We start from the raw sequence: 19,736 nt of genomic DNA, 5'->3' as shown, positions 1-19,736 counted from the left end.
CAAACTTGAAATTTTTGAATCAAAACATTAATTGTTAGTATTAATTTCGAAAATTATGAAATAAAGATAAGAAAAAGATTTTGAAAATCAATCTTTTTAAAAAAAATTCGAAAAAATAAAAGAAAAATAAAAAAGATTTGATTTTTGAAAAAGTTTTGAAAAGATAAGATTTTTAAAATTGAAATCTTGACTTGACTAACAAGAAACAACTTATTTTAAATTTTTTAACTAAGTCAACCCACAGATTTTGAAAATTAAGAGTAAAATAAGGAAAAGATTTTTTTATTTTTTTTAATTTAATGAGGAAAGAGAAAAACTACAAAATGACTCAAAACATGAAAAATTAAGATCAAAACAAAGAAAACATGCAAGAACACTATGAATGTCAAGATGAACACCAAGAACACTTTGAAGATCATGATGAACATCAATAACTTATTTTTGAAAAATTTTCAAGAAAGGAAAAACATGCAAGACACCAAACTTAAAAATTTTTAATGTTTAGACTCTAAGAATTCAAAAATGCATATGAAAAACAAGAAAAGACACAAAACAATAAAATGTAAAGATCAAACAAGAAGACTTATTAGGAACAACTTGAAGATCATGAAGAATACATACATGAAATTTCGAAAAATGCAAGAAAAATAAAAACATGCAATTGACACCAAACTTAAAAATTGACACTAGACTCAAACAAGAAACACAAATTTTTTTGTTTTTTTATGATTTTATAAAAAAAATTTGGATTTTTTGAAAATTATTTTTAGAAAAACAAAAAAGAAGAAAAATGTTAAAAGATTTTTTGAAAACTTTTTGAAAATAAAATAATGGTTAAAGCAAGAAGAAAATTACCTAATCGGAGCAACAAGATGAACCGTCAGTTGTCCAAACTCGAACAATCCCCGACAACGGCGCCAAAAACTTGGTGCACGAAATTGTGATCTCAATGGCGCCAACAACTTGGTATGCATAATTGTAATTTCAACTCTTTTTCACAACTTCGCACAACTAACCAGCAAGTGCACTGGGTCGTCCAAGTAATAAACCTTACATGAGTAAGGGTCGATCCCACGGAGATTGTTGACTTGAAGCAAGCTATGGTCATCCTGTAAACCTCAGTCAGGCGAATTCAAATGGTTATGGAGTTTTGATAATTAAAAGATAAATAAGCATAAAATAAAGATAGAGATACTTATGTAATTCACTGGTAGGGATTCCAGATAAGCATATGGAGATGCATTGTTCCTTCTGAATCTCTGCTTTCCTACTGTCTTCATCCAATCCTTCAGACTCCTTTCCATGGCAAGCTGTATGTTGGGTGTCACCGTTGTCAATGGCTACTTCCCGTCCTCTCAGTGAAAATGGTCCTCTACGGTTTCTGTACGGCTAATCAACTGTCAGATTGCTCGTCTCAGATGAAAAATACCATGCACAGATATCGTATGGCTAATCAGCTATAGGAATAGGATTTACTATCCTTTTGCATCTGTCACCACGCCCTACAGTCGCGAGTTTGAAGCTCGTCACAGTCATCCCATCCCAGATCCTACTCGGAATACCACAGACAAGGTTTAGACTTTCTGGATCTCAAGAATGCTGCCAATGGATTCTAGCCCATACCACGAAGACTCTAATCTCGGATTCAGATGCCCCATTGTCAGAGGGGAGTCGATGTGAATCGTCGATTAGGAACCCAAGAGATATACATTCAAGCTTGTTTCCATGTAGAACGGAAGTGGTTGTCAATCAAGCGTCCATATGTGAGAATGGTGATGAGTGTCACATAATAATCACATTCATCATGTTCTTGTGTGCGAATGAATATCTTAGAATAAGAATAAGCATGAATTGAATAGAAAATAGTACTTTGCATTAATACTCGAGGAACAGTAGAGCTCCACACCTTAATCTATGGTGTGTAGAAACTCCTCCGTTGAAAATACATAAGTGAAAATAGGGTAGGCATGGCCGTGAGGCCAGCCCCCAATGTCTAAGGACTAACAATGATCAAAGATGTTCCAAAAGCTCGTCTAACGATAATCCCCTAATACAATAGTAAAAAGTTCCATTTAAACTAAACAAGTTACTAGGGTTACAGAAATAAGTAAATGATGCAAAAATCTACTTCTGGGCCCACTTGGTGTGTGCTTAGGCTGAGCATTGAATAGGGCAGGGAGGTCAGAATCCATCAGCATCAGCAGTTCTTTGTCAACCTCTGAATCAGATTTATGCTCAGGTCCCTCAATTTCAGCCAGAAAATACCTGAAATCACAGAAAAATACACAAACTCATAGTAAAGTCTAGAAATGTGAATTTTGCTTAAAAACTAATAAAAATATACTAAAAAGTAGCTAGATCCTACTAAAAATTATATAAAAACAATGCCAAAAAGCGTATAAATTATCCGCTCATCAGTGAGCCTAAAAGGAGTTTCATTAGTGGTGGAGTGCACTGTAGTTCGGTATGACCACAGCACTGACCACACCTCGTCAACCCAAGAACTAAGATGTTCATCCAATATCTTCTTTAGTCCATTTAAGATTACCTTGTTCACAGCTTCAGCTTGCCCATTCGCCTGGAGATGCTCCACAGACGGAAATATCTGCCAAATCCTGAGACCAAACGATAATTCTTGGAATCTCGAGTCTGTGAACTGGGTCCCATTATCCATGACAATAGACTCGAAAATTCTAAACCTTGCTATGATTTCTTTCCAGACAAATTTCCGACATTAGGCAAAGCTTATGCTAGACAATGGTGTAGTTTCGATCCATTTGGTAAAATAATCTATAGCTACTATAAGATATTTTACTTGTCCATGTCCTTGTGGGAAAGGTCCCAATATGTACAACCCCCCACTTAGCGAATGGTTACGTCAGGATGACGGATACGAGCTCATGGGGAGATGCTTGGTGGAGGTTGCTATGTTGTTGACACTTATCACACTTTCTATCATATTCTATGGCATCTTAGATGAGCGTCGGCTAGTAGTATCTGGCTCTGACGACTTTCTGTGCCAGTGATTTTTTCCTTAAGTGATGTCCACAACAACCTTCATGCACTCCCTGTAATACATACATCGTTTGTTGGTCATTTAGGCATTTCAATAGTGGTTAGGACACACCCCTTTTATACAACTGACCATTTATCATAGTGTATTTGGATGCTTCAAGCCATAATTTCCTCACTTCCTTGGGATCACTGGGCATTGTCCCGTGCTCTAGATATTCACAAATTGGGTTCATCCATGTGTTAACGGTAGATGAACACAAGGTCAAAACATTGGGTTTTATCGTAGTGGGCTTTGTAAGCACCTTTTGTACCAAACTACGATTACCCGAACCAGGCTTAGTGCTTTCAAGCTTGGATAACACATCAGCACGAGTATTTTGTTCTGTAGGTACATGCTTGATTAAAAAAGAATCAAAAGTCTATACCTCTTGAGGTACTTTTATCAAGTACTGCTGTAATAATGGGTCCTGTGCTAGGTGCTCCCCATTAACTTGAGAGGTTACTAGCTACGAATCGCTAAACGCAGTTACCTCCATCGCTCCAACATCCCGAGCTAGTGCCAATCCTGCAAGCAAAGCCTCATACTCAACTTGATTTTATGAAATTAGAAAGTCAAATTTTATGGAGGCTTCAATCACCATGTCTTCTCCTTTAGTTAAGATGATGCCCGCTACCCCATATCGGATATTATAAGCATCTACATGAAGCACCGATACCGTTATGTCAGCATCTGGGTGTGTCATCTCAGCCAAGAAGTTGACCATCGCTTGAGCCTTGATGGTTAAACGTGGTTCATAACACACATCAAATTGGTCAGTTCACACAATTATTGACTAGCTTTGAAAATATTGGCGTAATCGACGTGCCGAGGTGAGTAATGCAAAAGCAAGTTTTTCAATTTTTTAGTAACATAGCTTGGCTCCTTGAAGAACATTTCTAACAAAATACACTGGACGTTGATGCTTATCCTGATCTTTTAAGCCAGGGTCTCCTCAGTCATGGATAAATATAGGTATAGAGGCTGGTCGTGCTTAGGTTTTGCCAAAATGGGAGGAGATGAGAGTAAGTTTTTGAATTACTGAAAAGCAGCCTCACATTACTCCGTCCAAGCAAAGTCAATATCTTTTCTTATTAAATTAAAAAATAGTTTGGCTTTAGTGGCGAAAGCTCCCATAAATCTCGATAGAGCAGCCAACCGACATGTGAACCTTTGAACCTCTTTGACATTCTGAGGACTCGACATGTCCAAGATTGCCTGACACTTCTCACGATTAGCCATTATGCCCCTTTGGGTAACTATGAACCCTAAGAATCTACCTTCCCAAACTCTAAAGGCACACTTTTCCGAGTTCAACCTCATTCTGTGAAGTTGGAGACAATCAAATACTTCTTTGAGGTCTTAGATCAAGTTGAATTTTTTTTTGTTTTTATCACCATATCATTGATGTATACTTCCATATTCCTTACGATCTGGTTCTTGAAAACCTTTGTCATTAGTGTTTGGTATGTTGCTCTTGCATTTTTTAAACTAAAAGGCATTATAGTATAGCAATAAATTCCTTCAGGGGTGATGAAAGCCATTTTATCCTCGTCAGCTCTGTGCATCAGAATTTGGTTGTAACCACTATAAGCATCTAGGAAGCTTAGTATACGATATCCCAAGGACGATTCGATCATGTTATCTATATTAGGTAGAGGAAAACAATCCTTTGGGCAGGCTTTGTTTAAATCCGTGTAGTCTACACACATTCGCCATTTTCTATTAGAATTTTTCACCATCACCACATTCGATAACCAAGTTGAATAAATCAATTCTCAGATGAACCCGGTATCCAATAGTCCCTAGATTTGGCTTTTGACCTCAGTCGCTCGGTCGGGTGACATCTTCCAACATCGTTGTGCAACTGGCTTAAAAGAAGGATCAATAACCAGTTGATAGGACATGAATTCAGGATCTATTCTGGGAATATCAGTAGGCTCCCAAGCAAATAGATCTATATTACCTCTCAGGAAATTCTGAAGCTCTAATTTCAGGGGGTAAGGCAACTCTTTATTAATGATGGTGTATTTTTCTAGCTTGTCCCCAATTTAAAAATTTTCAAGCTCTCTGTTAGGCTTTGGCCTCAGGTTCTCTTGAACTTGGGAGTCTAAGTCAACAAAGAAGACTCCAGTATATTTGGTCTTATCTCAGAGTATAAGACTAGCTTTGTTGTATTTGATGGCAGACACCCGATCTCCTCGGATCGTTTAAATCGATTTTTTGCTTTTAGGAACTTCATGACCAAAAACTTGGTCAAGATGAACGCGCACAAATCATTGAGTGTTTTCCTTTCCAAAATTACATTGTAGGCGGTAGAATCTTGAAGGACAATGAACTCGGCATGTACTGTCCTTATGTTCATGCCCTCCCCTATGGTAAAGAGGAGGTCTACAGCTCCATTTGACTTGATATAATGGTCTCCCAGGCCAAAAACCTCCCTGGGAGGTGAAGCTTGAAGTGTTGATTCTTCAAACCTGAGGTATCAAATGCATTTCTAAAGAGAAGATTTGAGTCTGTGCCGGTATCGACGAGAATCTTCTTCACAATGCCATTACCCAATCTGGCCGCGATAACCAGGGGTTCGTCCTCATTCGATATGGTGATCTGGAAGTATTCTACTGTGAACTATACTATTGGAATGCTAGTTACTTTGAGGACTTCCGAGGTTGTGGTTTTAACATCCCTTTTGACAGCATTGTTAGATCTTGGCAAACCATTCCTTCCAACCACCACGTTGACCACGGCCTAGGCTGTGTCTTCTGTGCTTTCCAGGGGTCTGGAATTTCACAAATTTCTGGTTTTCCGATCTTCATCCTCATTACGCCGTCTTGGCGGCCGTACGTGTTGGACGAATTCAGGGAGCTTTCCATCTTGGACTGCTTGCTCCAAAGCATCTTTTAAATCAATACAGTCCTTAGTCTTGTGACTATAGGACATGTGGTAGTTGCAATACTGAGACTTGTTCAATGAGGCCCTGGGTCGGATCTGCCTTGCTTTTGACAATATGCCTCGGTAGGAGACTTACTGATAAACCTCGGCAAGTGAGGCCACTAAAGGGGTGTAGGAGGAGAACTTGCCGACCCGTGGGATTGGAGGTTTTAGAGATGAGGTTTATCCCGAAGTTCCACCTTTTTGAGGAGATGATGCTGGATTCTTTCTTTTGGTAGAAACCACCTTTGAAACATCCTCATGCCGCATGTATTCCAAAGCGATCTAGTGGATTTCTTCGATGGACTTTACATCTTTGGAAGTTAAGTGCCTATGGAAGTCTCCTTCCAACAACCCAGCAATTAAACACAGGCATACGACTTCTGGGATTCGCATATTCACTTCCAAAAGTGCCTTATTGAACCAATCAAGGTAATCTTAGATACCCTCACCCACTCTTTGTTCTACTCCCTATAGGGAGATTGAGTGTTTTGCATGAGTTCTCCTCGTGGTAAAGTGTGCCAGAAATTTGACCTTGATCTCAACAAAGAAAGGATCGATTTAGAAGTTAATGTATTAAACCACGCCATTGCTAGTCCTGACAATGTTATTGGAAAGACTTTATATCGGATTGCATCTTTAACCCCTTCTAAGTTTATCCTAGCCTCAAAGGCATCAATATGTTCTTGAGGATCCGTCTTGCCGCCGTATTTCAAGTCCTTAGGCTTGTCAAAATGTTTTGGCAATCGAACTTGAAGAACATGGGAGGCAAATCGAGTCTGACCCATGATGATGTGTTCTCGGGATTCCTTATGCCTTTTGGGTTGGACTCCTCTGTGGAGTCCGCCTCCTTTTAGACTGGGCAGATTGTGATTCTTCTCTTGCCTGAGAATCGCCGTGCCATCGGGGCAACCTTTTCTCGTCTCTACGACATGGGAGAGAAGGTGAAGCCCTGTGGAGTTCCTGCTTTTGTTCATGAGTTCTGGGATGAGGTTGTTTTCGCTCCCTGGCCAAGAGACTATGAGAACGGGACTGCTTGGATAATAAGCACTCAGCCAACTGTCGTTGAAGCTCCAATTGGTAGTGTTCCAATTCGTACACCCCATGTCGCATTTTTTGCATGGCATGATGATAGTCATTTCCGAGGCTAGCGACATGACCGGTTTCTGGGTTAATAGGTTCATGATTTTCGTAGTTAGGAGAGACTTCCTCGTGACTTGGTGTGATGTCCATCTCATGTCCATCCTCCCATTGTGGGCTTTTCAATGGGGTTTCTAATTGATGGTGGAATGAATCCGTCGTTCAACCATGATTCTTGCTTAAAGCGAGATTCCCATAGACGGCGCCAGATGTTCATGCTCGGAGTGAGGTCACGATCTGAAGAGGTGGAGACAAGAGATCCTAACTTTGTCAAGTGCAAAAACAGGCTAGATGGATAACCTGCAAAACACTCCGATGCTAAAGTTAGTAGTGTGCTAGGTAGTAAAGCGAGTTTCTCGTGTGTTTACTTATTGGTAGCTTTTCCCTTTTAGCTTTGCCTTCTGAGACTACCGTTTTTCTGGCGTTTAGTGTTTACTGTAGCATATTATTACCAAGATTCGGCGATTACATAATTTGATGGCATGATCGTTGTGGTATCGGCCGTTATTCCATGAAGTCGGTTACTCGGTTATGTTCTCTTCTGTCTGGAACAAATGCATATACTTTATTTTATAAATTATAGTAACAATCTCCTTTAATAAAAAAAAAATATTCAGAAGAGGTAAGTATTATTTAGATAAATCTCAATTAATCAAATTAAAGAAACTCAATATAATTTACCATTCTCTAATTTATCTATTCATGCAATCATCTTCAACCATCTTTTTTCTGGAAACTATTGTTAAATCAAATCCTTGTTTAGTTTTTCTTCGTATTAGAAATCTGCTATGGATTTTCTTGCCGTTTTATATTCCGTATTTTAGTTATCTACGAGATTGAATTTTCGCTTTGTTGGTGAACTAACATGCTTGAAAAAGGCCAAGCATCAAACTACTCTCAGATTTTCGTGGGAAAAAAATTTATACTCTTAACAAAAATTAAGCGTTTTCTAACCCTTAGCTTTCAAGCAGGTGAGTGAACCCATGTGTGATGATCATGACCCTAATTTGTATTTCAATCACCAAAATTTTTAAAGCTTGAAACCTTTAGTCCTTTACCTATATTGAGTATTGATCTGAAATAAACTATATTCATATTTTTATAATGAATGGTTAAGGACACAATAGACATTTTAGTGTGTACTGTTATGTACCTAAATTATTCATCTGCATTGAAAGAGGATAAGTGATAAGTCTATCTTTTTGTGGAAGGAGTTAAATCTGAGTAACAAACATCATTTATGAACAATGCACGGTGTACCTATGCCTTGTAGATGTTGACAATCACGGTCTTAAAACTTAAAAGCTGTTAAATGAAAAATCCCATCTACCAAACCATGCCAATCTTAGATTTGAAAAAAGCTACCTCAGGAGTTAGGATTGATTAAGAAAAGGTGGGCTTACTACTCACTAGCTTCGTGACCAAAATCTTATGACATGTGATTCTTGCTGTTTCAGCCTCCTAAAAAGCGAGCATAACTGCATAAGATTCACAATAAATATTAGAGTAGTTTTTTTTTTGGCTGACTATAAGTATTAGAGTAGTTGACATGTATTTTAGGGATATATGTTAAATTTATTAATTTAAAATTATTTTTTATACATTTATTAAATTATAAATTTAATTTTGATGCACTATCGGCATAAAATAGTTTTATACGTACATTTAATTACATAACGCTAAATCAGTAAACTATTTTTAATCTTGATCGTATAAATGGTCATAAAAAATGAAAATAATTGCATAATTATATAAAATATTTTATACTGTTAGTGTATTAAAATTAAATTCAATAAATTATTTAAATTTTTTTACGAATAATAATTTTAAAAGATACATATTAGTTATATTCTTAGAATTATTACTTAGTTGTGTTATTTGCACTTTTTTGGTACACCTTTTATTTTTAGATATATAATATGATTTAAAAAAATCAAAATTAGTAAATATGCTTTTTTGGGAAATAAAAGATGTACTTTTAAAAAGTAGTGCAAATATTTTTTCTTTTTGTAATAACTTCTAAAGAAAGATATAAGGGAAAGTACTACAAATAATAATACAGCTATACTTTTATTATTGAAATCAGGTACTTTATAAAATTATGTAAATATATCATTTTAGCTAAACAGAAATATCTTAAAACAAAATAAAAAAAGAAGTTAAAATTAAAATGTTTAAATCTCCCAACACTCTTCGTCAAAAAGACACACACCATATAGGTTCAAGCAACTCAATCTGACTGTACGAGAAATTTCTGAGGCTGCTTCCTCCAGATTTCCCATAGATGCCTTTTGCATATTTCTTGCTATACTTTTTTTTTTTTTTTGTTGAAAAGGGGTCGTAAAAAGTGGGGTAGGAATAATAATGAAAGTCTTGGATTCTTTTTCCTTTTGCTTGTGTACTGGGGCAACTGAAATAACAATTAGATTTATACCTTTTGAGGCGATAATTAATTTAGGTATATGTTGTCATCTTGTTAGATAACTTAATTGGTCTCACCTTTTTCATCATTGGCCATATAATAGTCACCAATGTAATATATATCATATTTATCAATTATCATGACATTGTGGTTGTGCTAGTATTCTAGTAATTCATTTTCCTTTACGACTCTATCCTTTTTGTTTGACTTGTTCGAACGCAAACAAAGGGCTAGAAAATGGATAGTTAAGGCTCTACACAAGTATTAATATATTTGTGAGTAGTATAAAAACAATACTAACTCACATGCTAACAACGTTTAAATCTTAATTAAACCTTTTCACCAATAAAAAATTAAGCCAATACCTGATGCTATGCCCCGCCCAAAAAAAAATCTTATCATTGCCCTTATCATCTCATCATTAATAGAATCAATAGCTTGCCTTTATGCAATAGGCGAAAGATGAAAGTATGAAACATTCATTTTTGCTCTTTTAAGATCCTAGTTAGTGGCATTGTTTGGTAGTTTCGGAGGAAAAAAAAAAAACAGAAGAAAACTACCGCTTATTATTTTTCCTATGTTATATGTGGAACAGTGAATGTGAATCACAAAATGATGTGAGAAGAGATGGAATTTAATTGCTCTGGAGTTAATAAATTGGTACCTGATTTATTTATATTCTTTAACTTTTTTAACAAAAACAGTTCGATTTGTGTTTTTGAAAATTAGAACATTTTTAATATTAAAATTGGACCATTTAATATGTGTTTTTAAAAATAAAAAAAAATTAACAGTACAAATTAGACTTTTTATTTGTGGTTTGTTTCCTCTTCAAACAATTCGGACCGTCTTATTTAATTAATATCAATTAAAAAAAACCATATAAAAAAAACCCAAACTTTTAATAATAAGAATAATGCATTACATACATTTAATCAATATAAAAAAAATAGCTGAAAACTACACAGAAATATACCTAGTAAGTCATAACTTTTACTGAAACATTATCATATTTTTCTTTAACGGTGAAAAATTAACTTTTTATATCCAAATGATTGATAAAATCAATTTATGGAATTAAGATCACGTAACAAGCATAACGTACCGCTTTATAAATCATTATTTCACTGTCCCATGACATCTGAATTATCAATTTTGAGGAAGCAAAAAGGTGTAAATAAATTATGGCCCCGGGTGGGTAGGTTTGGCATTGGCTGTTAAACGCACAAGTCTACCAGACTACCACTATGATTGACTCGCACACTTGCACTACAATAGGAAAAAAAATCAGCCTCCAGCTTGACTTTATGTCTTTATCCACTTAAGGTTGTTGTTTCTACACGTATAACAGATATGTATGTGCAATCTAGATTGCAGAGGCCAGAGGGTAAAGCCGACATACTAGTCCAGCATCATGATTATCGGAAAATAACAGAGAACCAATACTTAGTAAAATAGATAAAAAAAATTAACAAATATTAACTTAAATACAAGATAAATATAAAATATATTACCCTAACATTTGTAAAGAAAACAATAATGACTAAACTAACTCACTGAAGCAGGTTTTATTCTCTGAAACAAATTGCTTAACAAGGCCCATTTGATCGTAGATTTTCATGAGTTAGAAAGTTCTATTAGGTTTACATTTTATCGACTAAACGACGTTTTGTTATTTTTTTAACCTTGCCTTATTCACCATTTAATTCTGGATTATGATGAGTTTAAATAATAATTCAACAAATATCAATGCTACCAAAACAGCCTGCTGCATTGGTATCATCACTATCATCGACTAGGAAGGGCCATGAAACAAAGGTTAATCACAATTCTCAAATCATTATTAAAATACCGAACCTGAAAGCAAAAGATGGCAACATGCCAAATTTAAATAGGAAACGATAAATAACCTACTTTATAAAACCGAGATAACCTTGTAATTTTTTTACTCCATTTATTGCAGTGTTTATATGTACTATCTGAAATCGACGACGGAATCGAGTCACTACAAGAGAAGAGTAAGCATGGCATGCTTGAAAAAAGATAACGAGGTTATTCAGAATCGTCCAAAAGATTGCTCATTTGCATGTGCCTAGAAACCTTTATAAATAAAAGGAGCTTGGCGGTTTTTAATACCAGTCATCAAGTGATTAATACTTTCAGGTAACTTAAGCAGCTAAGCTTTTGGAAGCAATCTCAAACACATTCTCAGACAATCCATTAACGGACATGATCTTCTCCAGCTGGGCCTGCAAAAACCACCACAATTTATTTTAGGCAATTCAAAACCCAGATATTTATGATATAATTCAGAGTTTAATTTTAATGCATTGACGGTGAAAAATGTTCTACAGAATTGTCTAATCACATCTATTCTCTTAGATAACCATTTACGCGGTCAGTGTAAAATGATCGTTATTTTTCCTGATATAACATTACGTAATTGGATATACGTGTAAAACTACTTTACACTGAGAGTACATCAAAAAGAAGTTCTAATTCAAAGTATAACAGCTATTAAACTTAATACGGAAAAAAAAAATTAAATGTCATTACTCTTACCTTGGCAAGTTTTTGTCTGTTCTCATCATAACGCCTCCATCTTGAGAAGGCTGATACCATTCGTGACGCAACCTTAACACAAAAAGGAAAAGGGATTATGCAAGGATCATGTAACTGATGGATGACACATTAATAAAAGAATCCATGATTCAAAGATGGCTATGTGAAAAACCTGAGGATTAATTTTGTCAAGTTGCACAACAATTTCTCCCAAGAACTCATAGCCTGATCCATCCTTTGCATGGAAGTTCACCGGAGAACCACAGAACCCTCCAATGAGGGAGTACACTTTGTTGGGATTGCGCAGATCAAATGCAGGGTGGTTTATCAGTTTCCGCACATTGGCAACATTACCGGGAACATCAGACATTGCTTGAAGGGCAAACCATTTGTTCACCACCTGGATACAAACACCGAGTTCAAAATATTAAAATAGAATATCCACCACATCACAGCACAAAATATATATAGAACATAGAACTGCATACATTTATGTCTGAAAACATAAGAAATTGCATTAGCAGTCAGGGAACCAAGATAGAATTTGGTTTTGGAATCGTCAAAGTGCAAGTTTATCAGGCATCATATCACCATGGGAAGTTACAATTCATAACACATATTGTTGACAAGGGAAAAAACCACTATGAACAACCAAAAAAACAAGATTTATTTCCAACAACAGTTATAGATATAGAGATGGACACTTACCAAGAAGTCATGTTGCCACTTGCCATAGAAGTCATGAAGAATATCATCACGGGTTTTACCAGGGTTCTGGGCTATGGCAGCCAGGGCTGCAAACTGCTCAGTCATATTTGTAGCATTTTTATACTCATGTAGTGCTAGGTCAGTGTATTCTTGATCCTCAAGACATGCAAGATAAGCTATCAAATAGAATAAAGAGGGGGGGGGGGGGGGGGAAGTTGAGATGAATTACCACAAGATCGCGTGTAAATGCATCTTATATATAAAAGAAAAGGTATAGTGTCATACCAAGAGCAACATTCTTGAGAGCACGCCTGGCCATGTTTGGATGATCAAACACATATTCTCCTGAGCTCCTATTATTTTCCACCTGCAAAAAGGTTGACAATTGTGTACGTTACTAAGAGATTCAAACAGGGAAGAGTACGAAATATAAATTCAAGGCAGCTCCAGGCGCAAGGGCGTACAGTGCTGAGGAATTCTGCTCTCAGTTCACTTGCAAGCTGCTTCCTGATGAAGGTTCGAACGGCATGAACAGCATCAGGATCTGCAACTTCCATCAAATCCATTATTTCTCCCTCACCTGGCAGGGTAATTGCCTTTGCCACAAATTCCTGATAATCAAACAACATAATGTCCAATCAAGGCATTAAAATGATAACCACTTCCTCGATCAAAAGACAAGGTTGAAAGATAAACAAATGAATAATCTTGACATACTTTGTCCAGGCTAGAGTCACATAGAATACGCTTGAATCCCTCCACAAACTTGGGGTTCAGAACCAATGCTTTGTTATGTTGCAAATCGTTAACCAAGTTTAGCATCAGTTTACGTGCCAAAATTTGTCCAGCCTCCCAGCTAAATCACATACAGTAAAATCCCATAATTAGATATTTTTATGTTATGAAATCAAAAAAGGGGGAAAAAAAGGTGCATTTTGAAAAAGACAAACCGGTTGAATTCATCCGAATCATTAGCTAGAAGGAAAAACAGATCATCATCTATGAGATCAGATTCAAGACGTACAGGAGCACTATATCCCCTTAACAAAGATGGAACAGGCCTCTCAAATATATCAGTGAAGACAAACTCTTCTTCTTTCTGCAGCATAAAAAAATATACATCAATAAATTTATCAAATACTATGGAAAGAAAAAGCACTACCATGCTTCCAATCCCATGCTTCCCATCCTATTCCATCTTAATAGATGACAACCATTATAAGGATCTATGTTAAGCAAAATAAAGGTTGATTGAAAACACTGCATTTTTCTTTTTGTGTAACATTTTTATAATTTATTTCAAATACTTCCATACATAAGGGAAACAAAATAGTGCTTGACCCTGAATTCATTGGCCCGTACCATGCACTAACAGGAAGAGAGAGAGGGGGGGCTGTTGTTTGGATTATCTATAATATTTTTTCAATGGAAGTTTCCATCTGTTTCCCGTTGATGAAAACGGTTCAATATATTTATATATGCAAAAAAGTCCGCCTGACAGATGTAACAGGCTAAAGAGATCAGCTTAAAACATGAGTTAGCAAGAAATACAAAAAAGAAATTAAATTTCTTAACAACCTTGGTGACTCTAAGAACCGTATTGAAGACCGGTTGATTATTGCTTGAAACAGATTGCAGCGTCCCTTCATGATAAATAGTTGAAAGAGGAATGTCCTTGCCAGTTGAATCAAGCAAGCCTAGTGCAATGGGAATGAACATTGGTTCCTTAACTGGTTGCCCTGGGGTTGGTGGTATCTCTTGGCTGCCACATCAAACATAATATCAGGGATAAGTTACCCAAAATAAAAACAAAAAAACTAAGTACCTATAAACTACCCAATCAAAAAGGATAAATGAAAAGATGAAGCTTGTGTACCTAAACTTCAAAGAGAAAGTATGTGCTTCAGAATTGTAAGAAGTATTAACTTTGACACTAGGGGTCCCAGCTTGAGAGTACCTGCATGTTTGTTGGTAAGTTAATATGAAATTAACATGAAAATGCAGAAAACAAGTCAAAATAAGAAATACAAACCATAGTAAGAAATTTGCAAAATCTGCATCATTTGCATCTCTCATGGCCGCAAAAAAATCTTCGCATGTAACAGCTTGTCCATCGTGTCTCTTAAAGTAAAGATCCATGCCCTGAAATATAATATCAAAATTAGCTACTTTGTGTTGCCTATAACAAGATTGCAAGAAGCATGGGATAACCGGATAAGCAAGCATTGTTACCTTCCGGAACCCTTGACTTCCAAGTAATGTTTTGTACATTCTGACAACTTCAGCCCCCTGTACATAAGATTGTAAGAACAAACTGCCCAAAAGCCACATGGACGTGAATGGATTTGAAAATTTTGGTGGTAGATGTCAAACCTTTTCATAGACCTGCAGAAAGAGTAAATATATCATGATAAACAATATGATACTTAAATAAGGACAGATGGATATAGCAGGGTAAAAAGTAGTTATTGGATAATTTGACACATACCGTCACTGCATTTGACATTGTTGATAGGGCCACATCAGAGATTGATTCAAAGAAGGTTGTCAAAAAGATACCATATACCAGTGGCAGGAAAGCAGTTATCATATAGAATATAGTAAAATTTCAATTTTCAAATATGATCTTGAATCAAACCGGAAGTTCTAAATGGAAAGAAGAAACTTGCCAGTGTAGAAGTTGTCCATCTGTCAAGGAATAAGAAAAATATGAACACAAAATACACAGTGGAAACAGAAATTAAGTTTTGTACAAATGGATGAGGAAAGGGTTTTAAATTCTGACCTTGATGTAAGAGTGTGGCCTCACTGGGTGAGCCATGGGACCTGCATCCTGGATATTCAGAGTTCAAGTATCATAATATATCCTAACATCATGTTAATTATACATTACAACTTGTACAAGTAGTAGTTAAGATTTAAAGTAACAAAACACAGAAGGCATCACTGTCACTGCAACAATTGCACAAAGTAACAGGTCAGAAATACAGAAAGAAAGGGAGAAATAACCTGTGGAAACTGGTAATTCCTAAGTTTAGAAACATCAGCAACCCGCTTTACAGTTCGACTTCCCATGTCAGATGAAAATTCCTGCCAACAATTAAAGCATCCTAATGCATTAAAAATACAACATAAGAAAAGTAAGTTCATCTCTCAAAATTTGGTACCCAGGCATAGCAGTACCTGATCACGGAAAACAGTAAGACCTTCCTTCAAACTAAGCTGGAACCAGTCGCGACATGTCACTCTGATATCATTACCAAATGAAATTCTTATTCTATGTCCGAAAGTAACTAAAGCAATGGAATGATAGAAACATACAAACAACAAAGACACTGCAAAAGACTTGGTAACACACATCAGTAGTGTTCTCACTAAAACATAAGTTCATGGAAGTCAGAATTGAAGTAGGAGTTTTAAATAAGTCAGAAAAATTACGAATGGGAATAAGTATATGAAATCCTAAGTTCCAAGGGATAATCTGTAGTATGCAATTCTACCTGTTGCCAGTCCAGTTGTGGAAATACTGCGATAACAGACAAGAAACGAGCACTAGTCACAACCATGGTATAAGTTAAATGACTTTCTAGAATTGTTAATTTAGAATAGTGACAAACCTCATGGCCAATAACTCCCAAAATTGCAGCATAATCTGCATCACTTGCCGTTTCAGGAGAAGCCAGTACAAGCTTGGAATTGAAGATCTACAGATAATTTTTAAGAGGGGAAAAATACTATAATGTCAAAAGTGAGAAGATAACCAACCAAGATAATGAGAACAGAAGTGAGCATACATTCAAGCTCTTGTTTTCCATGGCTCCCCTGTCCAATGCAAAATGTACACCAGATTACTTTCCTATACTCTTCTCATAAAATACAAGGGCAAAATAGGTTTAAGTTCAGATCTGATCTGATTATTCAAATTTCACAGCAAAAAAGGGATGTTATAAATTACATGTTAAAATCTGGGACAGCAACAACGTTAAAGAGATCCAGGTCATATTCAAGTCCAAAAACCTGTTTGCAAATATAACACAACAAAATTCTTAAGATTCCCAAACAATGCATAATATCAATAGAAATAATACATAGAAACAAACAAATTTGAAATAAAACTAATACTCACATCTTCATCCCACTTCATAGCAGCTTTCAGAGAATACATGGCATGCGCAGTCTTAGGCAGGTCACCTGCAGGGGTCCAGATTCTAAGGGAGACCTTCCTCCCTGAATGGGTAATAAACGTGTCATCTCTGCTCTGTAATTGCCCAGCAACCAAGGCAAACAAATAGCAAGGTTTCTTGAAGGGGTCCTCCCAAACAGCATAATGCTTGCCATTCTGCAGTTGAGCATAAATAATATGCACGAAGAATATAATGATTAGCAAACATTTAATAGTTGTCTTAATATGCTGCTCAATAAAAGCTTACCTCCAAGTCACCTTCTTCAAGCAGATTTCCGTTAGACAATAACACTGGATATAGAGATTTGTCTGCCTCAATGCGAACTGTATATTTTGCCATTATATCTGGGCGATCCTGTTGGTTGATAGTCATTAAGTTTATAATAAAATTTAGTTCTATAAATATATAAAAAAAAAACAAATAAATAAACCAGCTTGGCATATTAATTCCTCTAAAGATGCCAACCTGATAGAATGTAATCTTACGGAAGCCTTCAGCCTCACATTGAGTACAGAAATTGCCAGATGACTTGTAAAGCCCCTAGAGGAAGCCAAACACATAGTAAGTACTAAAACTCGATATCATGAAGAAAAATACGGGAAAAAAAAAAGAAAGAAAGAAAGAAAGAAAGAAAGAAAGAAAGAGAGCTTATAATCAACGAAGCAAATAAATTCATAAGCATGGAAGATCTTATTTACCTCCAATGATGTGTTATTCTGGGGGTAGATCTCTGTAACGATTTCAAGATCATATCTACCACTAGGAGGGGAAAGGATTGTTAGATGGCGTGCATCCAACCGATAATCTTCCTCCTGCATATAAATATAAGAGATTACATTTAAAACAATGCTAGACAATACTCTGACCATCAATCCTAACCAACAGCAAGTGACCACAATAGTAGTTAGTAATCAAATAAATGCATACCTTCTTCAAAGCTTTGCCATTAACCTGAATTGACACTAAAGATAAATCTTGTCCATCTAAAACTAGTGGAGCAGAAGAACCTGTTAAACAGAAAGACCAATTATAAGCTATGAAAATTGACAATGTACATATTCTTATCAATAAACATGATCAAGAAAGAACCCATGATGAGCTAACCTTCAACACGAGGAAACACAGTAATTTTAGAGGTAACTATTGTCCTCTCCTCTCCTAAGGAAAATTTCAGAGCCACCTGTAGTGGTAACATGTAACGGTAACATGTAACAGCATAAAACATGAAGACATTAATAAAAACAAAGACTATTTTGAAAATTAACCAAGAACGTGTGAAACACAATCAAATAACTATTGCATACTTACAGTATCAAAAAAATAATCAGGCATTTTGTAATCCTTTAAGAATATTTCTTTCGGTGTCTCCATTTTAGGTTCTTCAACTTCCTTTGCCAAGTCCTCTGTGGCAACCGAACAAATTTGCCTCTTGCTGACTTGCTTGATCTTCTGTACAAATTACAAGAATGTACAATCTTAGTTAATTGAGCAAGCAGACAATTCTTAACCTTCTGATAATGACCTGTGGGGACATTCAGGAAAGTAGAATATAGTGTTTAAATAAAATACATTAACTTACTGATTCTGAGGGGAAAAATGGGTAACACTTCCTTCGCAGATTGACCTGTAATAGTCACATGAACAGCTCGTTACAATCTTGAGACAAGATAAAAATCTCGAAACTTTTAAAAAATAAAACGCAAAAGAATTGAAAATGATGTGATGTATGAAAATGCAGAAAACAGAAAGAAACCTCTGGTGCAAGGAAATGCCTCAATCTGATGGTACTTTTTGCTGTATTCTGAAAACAATTAACGGAACAATTGAGCTGAAGCTGCAAAAACGAAAATAAAATCACCATATAAGTGCAACCAAACTAGAATAAGACCATGATATTTCAATCTACACTTCCACAACAAAGTGAAATTCACCCAGGTGGCATTCATCCATAATCCATATTCCATGTAAGGAAAGATAGTCCCAGGTAAAAGAATGGAGCATAAGCTTCACAGAGAAAGTTTCAAAATTATTATTATTATTTATTTATTTATGTATTATTATTATTATTGAAAGCTTATAAGGACATAGAATCAGTGAAAAACAAAGCAACTGAAGATATGTGTGGATAATCACAGGAACAGGGGAGATCAAACCCAATAGGCTCCTCTTCGAAAAAGCCAGAGTCTTTGATGGCAGAACAAACCGTGCCATTTCCCGAACCCCTAAATTGGGACCTAATGAATTTTCCAATCAGAAAGACAAACAAACACACACAAAAACCTTAAAACCCTAGATCAGTTTGAGCTCTCACTCTTTATAATGGGATTGGGGATAAGAGGCAATGAGGATAATTTCGAATTACAGCCATGAAAATTCGTAAAATTAAATTTTCAAATATATTATAAAGGATAAATAGGTGACAAAAAAAAAATTGGCTTGACCAATTGAAAAAATTGATGTTTGAGCATTACCTTCCTCAGTGATGCATCTCAGTGAAGGGAGGGATATACAACAAGATGATTGAGCAGTATAAATAGAGACTCTGACCCCGGAAGATATTTTTTTTAAATTTTATTTATTATTTTATTAAAAGTTTATGCATTAATAATTTAAAAAAAAAAAGAGCGATAAACAAGTGATCCGTTTCTTCATAGTTTCGTTCACGCAAAGTCCCTTTGTACTCCCAATTCCCAAATCCTAATCTTACATCACAGCATAGAAATATAGGATACAAATT

The 19,736-nt window shown here is 35.8% G+C and overlaps 1 protein-coding gene across 1 annotated transcript; it reads right to left on the bottom strand.

Moving 5' to 3' along the window:
- Nucleotides 1-11,459: 11,459 nt before the first annotated feature.
- Nucleotides 11,460-19,285, bottom strand: LOC112790878 (puromycin-sensitive aminopeptidase). The gene is made up of 32 exons (XM_025833480.3): nucleotides 19,133-19,285; nucleotides 18,753-18,833; nucleotides 18,579-18,623; nucleotides 18,308-18,448; nucleotides 18,104-18,179; nucleotides 17,927-18,006; nucleotides 17,698-17,811; nucleotides 17,465-17,539; nucleotides 17,246-17,353; nucleotides 16,942-17,154; nucleotides 16,771-16,832; nucleotides 16,610-16,637; nucleotides 16,433-16,519; nucleotides 16,316-16,341; nucleotides 15,999-16,062; nucleotides 15,825-15,905; nucleotides 15,601-15,648; nucleotides 15,485-15,503; nucleotides 15,304-15,308; nucleotides 15,189-15,200; nucleotides 15,048-15,104; nucleotides 14,848-14,957; nucleotides 14,692-14,772; nucleotides 14,394-14,577; nucleotides 13,766-13,914; nucleotides 13,533-13,671; nucleotides 13,280-13,426; nucleotides 13,101-13,182; nucleotides 12,816-12,991; nucleotides 12,280-12,507; nucleotides 12,108-12,179; nucleotides 11,460-11,794 (listed from the first exon to the last, which is right to left on the bottom strand). The coding sequence occupies exons 1-32, from the start codon at nucleotides 19,208-19,210 to the stop codon at nucleotides 11,714-11,716; spliced, it is 2,949 nt and encodes a 982-aa protein (XP_025689265.1). The 5' UTR covers nucleotides 19,211-19,285; the 3' UTR covers nucleotides 11,460-11,713.
- Between the last annotated feature and the right edge of the window lie 451 nt (nucleotides 19,286-19,736).

This window comes from Arachis hypogaea, chromosome 3, assembly GCF_003086295.3.
Source record: "Arachis hypogaea cultivar Tifrunner chromosome 3, arahy.Tifrunner.gnm2.J5K5, whole genome shotgun sequence".
NCBI lineage: Eukaryota > Viridiplantae > Streptophyta > Magnoliopsida > Fabales > Fabaceae > Arachis > Arachis hypogaea.
This window is presented reverse-complemented; position numbering and strand designations above follow the sequence as displayed.

What these genes read in the sequence shown, in the direction of transcription:
- LOC112790878 (XM_025833480.3), bottom strand. Translation starts at nt 19,210, where the DNA reads ATGGCACGGTTTGTTCTGCCATCAAAGACTCTGGCTTTTTCGAAGAGG. An exon ending in ATGGCAAAGCTTTGAAGAAG is followed by an intron (nt 17,812 to 17,926) that starts GTATGCATTTAT and finishes ATTTATATGCAG; the next exon opens with GAGGAAGATTATCGGTTGGA. An exon ending in GTAAGATTACATTCTATCAG is followed by an intron (nt 17,354 to 17,464) that starts GTTGGCATCTTT and finishes ATCAACCAACAG; the next exon opens with GATCGCCCAGATATAATGGC.